Here is an 8,348-nt window from a genome sequence, read left to right as displayed (position 1 = left end):
AGGCTCGCACGCGCTTCTAACGCGATACTCTATCGCTTCGAAGATCGGACGTCGTCGCTCTCGCGTTCATCGTCGCAGTCGCGCGAAAGAAAACCGGAGGGGCTCGCGTCACGAGGTACCACCAGTTTAGGTACTAAAGTCGAAGATCGCGAAGACACGAGCGCGAATTGCCCTCGCGAGCGATGTAGACGAGGATGTGTCACTGGCGAGCGGCGGAACTGTAAAAGAGCATAAAGCATAACGCGAAGACAAGGGGACCTCTGTTCCTTCTCGCCGGAGTTCGCGCGCGCGCTGTCTGTGAGTGGTCCACGCGGACACGATCCGATTGTATTCGCCGCCAGGCCGCGAATAGATCCAGACGTCAATTCCTATTAACGTTAATTCGCGCTGACCGTCAGACGACCGCGTCGATCGCTCCGCGTTCTCGCGGAGTTCTCGTCATCCTACGGGCGACACGTGCCGATATTTATTTGACAATAATAATAATCAACAGCTGAAACGTCTCCTATTAAATTTTTCTCTGCTCCGGCTGTGGAACTGCTCGAGACACGAACGTGAAACAGCTTCGCCTTTGAACGGAGGTGATCGATTATAGGTATTATTTCATCTTCTGTTGTTATAAATCGCCAATTGCAACGTTACCTCTGTCAATGAAGATGGTAATTTAAAGTTAAGCGTCTGTATGTGCGAAATGATCGTGTAGCTCTCAAGATGTTAATTAAAGATTATTGTAAGTTAAATCAATTAATTTAGTTACGCATCGCGCTGATTCCTAATTACCCGTTTCTTGGATTACAAAGAAAAAGAAAAAACGCAAGTTCGTTTAATTTTTCTTCTTTTTTTTTAAAAAAAAAAAGAAATGTACGTGTAAAAGTTCTCGCGTTCCGTTCGCCTCGGCGAGCGTGGAAGGGATGTTTGACGGCACGCGGCGGCGGCGGCGGCAGAAAAACACCGTAGTTTCCGCGTGACCCGTATGCGTATCGCGTCGACGCGATTCCGGGTCAATTCCGGGTCAATCTCTCGGCGGCTCCTCTTCGCGCGCGCCGATGTATACACGCACGACGCGCATATACACGTGCGCGTACGTGCGCGTTGCATATGCAAACGCACGTAATCTCCGCGCGTCTTCCCGTTGAGACGTAACACACGTCGTATCATCTCGTTTACTATCGCCCCCGCTGGGACCCGCGATACGAAAGTATTTCAAGTATTCCTCCTTCATCGCGTACGGATGAATCACTTTTGGTCCCGTGGCGATCCGGCTGAAGCCCGGACCTGCAGCGCGTCACTTCGCGGGGTCTCGGGGAGCCGGACGATGGAGTGAAGTCGAAGTCATCATCATTGCGGTGTGTCATGTTAATCGCGAAGGTCGCGTTCCCGGTGGCCGTGCTCATCCTCGCGGGTCTCGCGTCGGAGGCGAGCTGTCGGTCCTCCCGACTCTCGCGCGTACTCCGATCGTCGTACTCTCCTCGTACTCGACCGCCGAGGGAGCGTCGGGAGGAACGGGTTGTTGACTACTACGAGCAGTGTCGCTTCGTGAACGCGTGGAAGGAGCACCTTGGCCATGTGAGCGTGCTGGCCTTCCTGGACCCGGCGTGGCAGTACAGCTTCCGCCAGGCGGTCATGTAAGTCGCGACCCATCATCGACGCATCATCGAGGACCCACGCCCCTTATCCTTCTACGTTCTTTATTTTTTTATTTCTCTTCCCGTTTCATTCGCAACGCCATCGTCGCACAGGCTGGAGATGCTGAGCTCGCGTTTACGGAAGTCCGGTTTCCCGGACATACGCTTCTTCGTGATAAGCCCGTCCTCCGATTCGACGGAGAACGAGAGCAGCGAGGACGATCTCGAGATCGAGGCGTGGCGGGAGATCGGAGCGAAGCACGAAATGGACAACTTTGTGGACGATGACTTTCTCAGGGTCAACGAAACGGAGATCACCTTCCTGCGGGACGATTCGCAGTCTCGTGTGTGGCGGAAGTTCCGTGCGTCGAGGGACCAAGTGGTCATCATCGATCGGTGAGAGAAAGAGCGAGCGATCCGGATTATTCATTCTAGTGTCATTATATTTGCTGGAACAATAATTGCGGAAATTTAGAAAGAAAATTTGCAAATAATTCAATAACAGAGCAGGGCTGGGTAAGTCAATCGTCGTGTCCTCCTTCGACTAAATTCAATTCAAAGTTAATAGCTTAAAAGTTAATCTAGTTATTATTTAATAATTGTCAATTAAATTAAATTAATTCTTACACGAGCATCTTGTATTGGCTCTTACGGCATTTATTCATAATATTGATTTATTTCTTCAGAGCCTTTTATGTTTAATCTCGTTACGTTACGAATTAGAACCGTAATGTTTAAAAATTAGATTGCTCTAAATAACAGGACGGTCCTCAATAGATACTTTAGAGATAAGTGGAAATATCAGATGAGTCCCCATGAGTCGATTACTTAATAACGGTCTCGACCAATGTCAAGAATCAACCGACATGATTTTAGATGCGGGAAGTTGGCGTACCATGTGATAGTGCCGTGGAGTATCTTGTTTTTTCCTTACGTAAAAGCGGCTATACTGTCCACGTACATGGAGGACCCGTGCGGCGGATGTAACGTGAGCGCATTTCTTTAGATATAACGCTTATCTCTCACCCATGCCACTGTTGTCAAAACAACATTACGACCATTATCGCTTCGGAATAATTTTAGCCGGCCGTTTATCGAGGTCACGAGGACCACTTCGTAAACTCGACGAATACTACCAACGAGGAAGAAGCGAGTCCGACGCAACGGGAGACCGAGACTAACGATAAGCCCGAAACGATCTGGATCACGGAGAGTCCGGAGAACGCCACTCTACACTACGACGAATCGGATGATGAGCGCGAGGCGAGCACCGCATCCCCCATCCCCCTCGAGCAAATCACGAGCGATACCAGTCTTTCGAATCTCTCGACGGAACCGTCAACGGAGTCTACGACTTATCAATACGATAACGACGCGACCGAGTCTCGATTCGAAGAGGATCGTCCGGATGCGGAAGGTACCAAGAGGATCAAGTGGGACCAAGAGGACCAGATCAACTCGAAGAACGATGGAATCGCCGCGACCTTCAAACCGGAATTACGCGTGCTTCCTTTGGAGCAGGCGAGATCTCATTCACCGGTGACCGACAATTCTGTCACCTCCACGAATTACGAGGACACGACGGATCGTACTTTATTGCTGGATGATCCGGCGGCTAGTGTAACCGAGAGCGATTCAACATCCGTGGATGAAGAGACGACGACGTTAAATATCACGGACAAAACTCGAGGTAATGAAAATGTCGAATTTTCGGAAAAGAAGTCTCGAGTTTCTTCTGATAAGAACGATTCAGTCGTTCAAGCGATAATCGAGTTAATTATTCTAACGAATCGTTATATCGTAGATGGAAGCACGACACCGGAGAACATTGAGCGTTTCAAGCAGGACGCGATTTTACGCATAATTATGTATGCGCCGCACGTACATAAAAATGATACGGAGATGAAGAAATACACGCATTTGATTCTGAAGATCGGTGATCCCGACTTTCACGGGCATTTCGACTCTGGAGTCGACGTCGCGTCACCGACGAATTCGCAGACGGTATTTAATCGACATCTGTCGCGTTTCCATTAATTTAACCCTCTGTTATGTCTTAATTAGTTTTTCGAGATCCCAATTTTATTTTGGATACCTATTTTTCTATCGTATAGTCAATAAGAATTTATTAACATAGAAACATTAAACTCCTAAATTTAAAATCATTTGAAATAGAACAACGGACTCTTAATGTTTTTACTTTATTAAATTCTTGGAATTTATTATTTTTTGTGTTAATAATTGTATATTAATTATATTAATAATTTAATATTTAGTTCTTTATATTATTATCAAGTTCTCGATAGTTGATAATAAAATGTCTCGTAAATTTTAAGGCCGTCAATTCTCTCGTATCAAACTCCGAGGAATATGATTGGAGAACCGCGGAAACGGAGGAAGCGGATGATGAGAATGCTAATCAAAAGTATATATTCGGTAAAGATGAAAGCCCAGGATTGTACGGTGAAGTAGCAGACTATTGGAAGAGCTACGAAGATAGCGATATTACTGACAGAAATCAAACGTCTAGTAACACTTACAATAACTCCACGGTAATCTCTAACACACAATGCGCATTAGTTTCACAAATTTATAAATTTTGGTCTGCTATTAGTAATAATTGTCATTCGAGTAAATTGTTTTATTAATACCATACCAATTTTACACTTAAAAATAAAATAAATTTAATTTTTAGACTAGTTGTAAAGGGGATCATCGTACTAACGGCAGCGATCACGCGATGTGTCTCTCGCCGGAAGAAAACCACCCACCTGTGAATGTTTCGGAAAATTCGAATGTCAAGAGTTTCATTGACCCACAGAATATCATTGATAAAAACATGGAATCTTCTATGCCAAATGATCAGATCGATAGTGAAGAGGAGCGAATCAAATTAATCGAACATTATAATAAACTTTTATCTTGGATCGACTATAAATTAATCAAATAAACATCTTTTTAATGACATATTATTATTATTATTAAGAATGCAATGATCTTTTCTGTTCTTATAATTCTCTAATCAAATACCTCATCAGAATCCAAAAATGTCTGTCCAACTAAGAGAGTTTTCGTCAATTGTTCGATGAATGTTCGGAAGTGAAATGATAAATTTTCATTATCGGATTTTGATATAGATTTGACTGACTGAGATTATTTAACTCAAATTAAAACATTTATAGAATCGCTATTATCTTGGATTAATCATAGACTGAATAAATTTCAAAGTTTCGTAAAAAATATTTTATTAATGAGAATATATTGATTTCATGTTCCTATTATCACAGTTTATATCAAAGTTTCCAGTTTTCAAACATATATGTATATATATTTATTAGCGCAATTTCGTCAACACAGTATATTGGAAGATTATTTTTAAACATTATTATAATTCTCTTATACTTAAGTACTGCGAAATATTCGCATAAATATAAAATACATAAAATAATGAATATGTGTGTAGATGTACCAAAAACAATGGTATATCACTATGCGTTATTGGTAAACAGTTAGAAAATTATATGTTGTATGGAGAAGTCGATGTTTAAAAGTCGATCCGTTAAATTACTTCGTCATGTAACAAGTGAATGATTATTCATCAGGGCCATCAATTTTCCCATTCATTTGGGCTCGTTATCTAAATCATCGGAATCTAGACTGCTGCTGCTACTGCTGCTGCTACTACTGCTGCTATCAGTTTCCGAATCACTGCTGTCTGAACTTGAACTGCTTGACAATCTGCATTTTTGTACACATTGATTTAAAAAAGTAGGATTTGTGTTGGTAATCAGTATTATAAGATATTTCAATCATGCATATTATTTGGTTATTAAAATTATCATTCCCAGGAGTCTTATTATCCGGATATCTGAGAAAAAATTGGATATTCAGATACAAATACTATTTGGATCTAAAAATTTTTGGCCAATTATTATCAATACAATTATTTTCATGAATTTTTATTCAAATAACAAATGTATTGCAAGTTTAAATGGTCAGACTTTGATATTATGAAAATTTGTTTCAGAAAATCCAAACAGTAATTATGTAAGATAGTTATTTTATGTACAATAATATAATAAAAAAAAGTTAGGCATTATAATGTTACATTAAAATACTGGGTAGGTTAAAATACATAGAAATAATGAATGATACAAATGCCCATTAAAAAAAGATGTGTTAAACGGCGACTGTTAACAATCAAGCTAGATAAATGGAAGTACTTACAAATACTTAAAAAATTTTTGGTTAACATGGTATACATTCTTTGGCCTTCAAAACAAAATTATACAGAATATGTAGAATATTACTATTACAAAAGAAAGTAACAAAGCTGTATTTTCTACTCACTTTTCCTCTTTGGCACCATTCAGAGACATCATCTCAATATCGTCGGTCATTTTGTGAATAGTATTTTCTATAACAAAATCCTCCTCTTGAACAGAATAAGCTGCCGTTTCCAGTTCTACTAAATCTAGTCCCATACTTGGTTTGTTTGGATTAATCTGTATAAAATAATAAAAATTTGGATAAGCAAATAATATGTGGCCATGTAAAAGTTCTTAACATGTAATCAGTTAATCTCAAATTTGATTCCGACTCTTGTCTCATGTATATTCTTCTATGAGAAATTAATTTGAAAAATTAAAAATTGTAAATAAAAGGGAGAGGATAATTTATTTCAGAAGCCTATATTTCAAAAATTTAGATAAGTGAGAAAGGGTAATATAAATGTTTAAAGAATTTTTTTAGGGTACTTACGTTACTTAACGCAGAAAGAAGCGATTCTATCAAGGATTCAGGTATCCTTTGCAACCAAATTAAAAAATCCTTTATGTATAATTGGTTTAGTATATATCTTGGTTCATATGAAGTGTTGAAAAGATTATGTATTTCACAAAAGCGTTTAACGATGTATATCCTTCCTAAGCATGAAAATGTTTAAAGTAGTATAAGATTATAAATAATTGTAAATAATCATTTTAATGCCTTAATTTATACTGACCTAATGACAAAACTTGTTTAACGTCTTCAAATACTTTAAGAGAAAGTTCCCAGTTTCTATAAAGTGGATAACAAAGTGATCTTCGAAAACATGCTGTTATAACTTCATCAAGAGAGGTAAAATTCTGAAAATATTTGAATATGGAAATTAATTCATTTGCATTTTCTCTCTCTTTTGGTAAAAAGCGCTTCGCTAATTAATAAACATACTTGGAACCAACATAATGTAGAACTTAATTTATTAATGGTCCAGCCACTCTCCGAAGTATTATCTCCTAACGTTGTACGATGATTGTAACAGCTGGCATATAATATGTCGACAAGATTTAAAGATAATTTTTGTACATCTTCAGCGTCTAGTAGATATTCTTTGTTTGGAAGTTCCTTTAACAAATCAACCTCGCTGTCATTGAATGCGATTTGATCTTTTTTCAGTGTATCCCATTCAGGTGTATACGTTATGCATGGCTCGATGCAGTCTGACTGCATGAGATCTGCCATATAATGTTCCTCTGAAAAATCACTTAATTCACGCTGTTCCCTCAAACTTTTTCTTTCTGTCTCGAGGGTTGTATCAGGAGTGGGAAGATCTATGATCTCCTTGATCCATGCTGCCTAAATATAAACAATAACAAAGTATATATTATTAATATAATTTTTAATTAATTTTTTATTTAGAGTATTAAAACAAAGTATAAAAAATTTCATATGTATTTATAGTAAAGCTTAATGTCATAAGGAATAGATTACAAAAACATACCTCGAATGCAGTTAAAGCTCCTGATATCTTATTGGCAAAGCCATATTTTGGGAAGTTTACGAGAAGCGTCGAGTTTCCAGCAAAATTATCCTGAGGTAAAAACCAATTATTTCCAGAATCAGCTACTGCATTACCTTCGCTTATGTCTACTGAAGCCACTGACGGATTACCTAAGATTGGAAAAACATTGTGCTAATAATGGTACAATATACATTTCAAATTATATCTTCATATCTTACCAATCACTTCGATGTTAGGAATAACGGTGCTTTTCTTTTTTGGCGGTGCCAAAAGGGTTGTTATCATCTCCAAGTTATCAAAGTGCTCCCCTTTGTTTACCTTGGAGAAACGCAAGGTAAAATCACCTTTTTCGCAATCGTAAGAACCGAAGGACGTGTCATTTTCCTCGACCTTGCCCGGCAGCTGCAGTCTGAAAAATTCGAGCCATTCGTCAAGGAACCGTTCGACAGCAATACTCGCAAAAACTCACCTGAGAAAATACGGGGTGGCGGTGAAGAGGAAGTCCGTCCCGTCGACGCAAGCCTCCGCGTCCTTTATATTCGCATACGGAGCGTGAACGATTATCGTCACGTCCTCGTCGGTCTGTGTGATCTCGAAGCGTGGTGTCAGCATCTCTCCCGAAGCCGCGTTTTCCCGGAGCGTGTTGCGAAATCGCTTATATTTGGACACTTGTCTTGCACAACGCAACGGAGAATAAATATAGCCGCCAGACAAGTGGCGACTGTAGAAAAGGAAGAGCGAGGCGCTTTAAATCGAAGAATCAACTTCGTTCAACACGTGACACTCGCATGGCAATTGGCACGATGCACAATTCGATTTGCTCCGATTTCGATCTTACCGCGTACATACGCGTGGTAATGCGAGATCAAAAAAACAACACTGATGAGCGCGCGCGACGCGACCGACTCGACAGATCGAACGCGAACAAACGCGAAGCA

At 39.9% G+C, this 8,348-nt stretch overlaps 2 protein-coding genes across 3 annotated transcripts; one reads left to right on the top strand and one right to left on the bottom strand.

The window, feature by feature from the left end:
• The first annotated feature begins 1,313 nt into the window (after positions 1-1,313).
• On the top strand, positions 1,314-4,592 carry LOC105199088. The gene is made up of 7 exons (XM_011166031.3): positions 1,314-1,625; positions 1,740-2,021; positions 2,502-2,613; positions 2,709-3,315; positions 3,430-3,629; positions 3,962-4,177; positions 4,321-4,592. Exons 1-7 carry the CDS (start codon positions 1,354-1,356, stop codon positions 4,573-4,575), a joined length of 1,944 nt encoding a protein of 647 aa, XP_011164333.1. The 5' UTR covers positions 1,314-1,353; the 3' UTR covers positions 4,576-4,592.
• Positions 4,593-4,853: 261 nt separating this feature from the next.
• LOC105199084 (protein SHQ1 homolog) lies at positions 4,854-8,326 on the bottom strand. 2 transcript variants are annotated; one of them, XM_011166026.3, is made up of 9 exons: positions 7,880-8,326; positions 7,629-7,819; positions 7,390-7,559; positions 6,840-7,244; positions 6,631-6,754; positions 6,387-6,550; positions 5,976-6,130; positions 5,853-5,897; positions 4,854-5,363 (listed from the first exon to the last, which is right to left on the bottom strand). In XM_011166026.3, the coding sequence occupies exons 1-9, from the start codon at positions 8,020-8,022 to the stop codon at positions 5,246-5,248; spliced, it is 1,515 nt and encodes a 504-aa protein (XP_011164328.1). In that variant the 5' UTR covers positions 8,023-8,326; the 3' UTR covers positions 4,854-5,245. The 2 variants fall into 2 exon arrangements, with proteins under 2 accessions (XP_011164328.1, XP_025988872.1); XM_026133087.2 differs by lacking the exon at positions 5,853-5,897.
• Positions 8,327-8,348: the final 22 nt, after the last annotated feature.

This window comes from Solenopsis invicta, chromosome 2, assembly GCF_016802725.1.
Source record: "Solenopsis invicta isolate M01_SB chromosome 2, UNIL_Sinv_3.0, whole genome shotgun sequence".
NCBI classification, from domain to species: domain Eukaryota; kingdom Metazoa; phylum Arthropoda; class Insecta; order Hymenoptera; family Formicidae; genus Solenopsis; species Solenopsis invicta.
The sequence above is the reverse complement of the archived record's forward strand: the minus strand, read 5'-3'. Positions and strand labels throughout refer to the sequence as shown.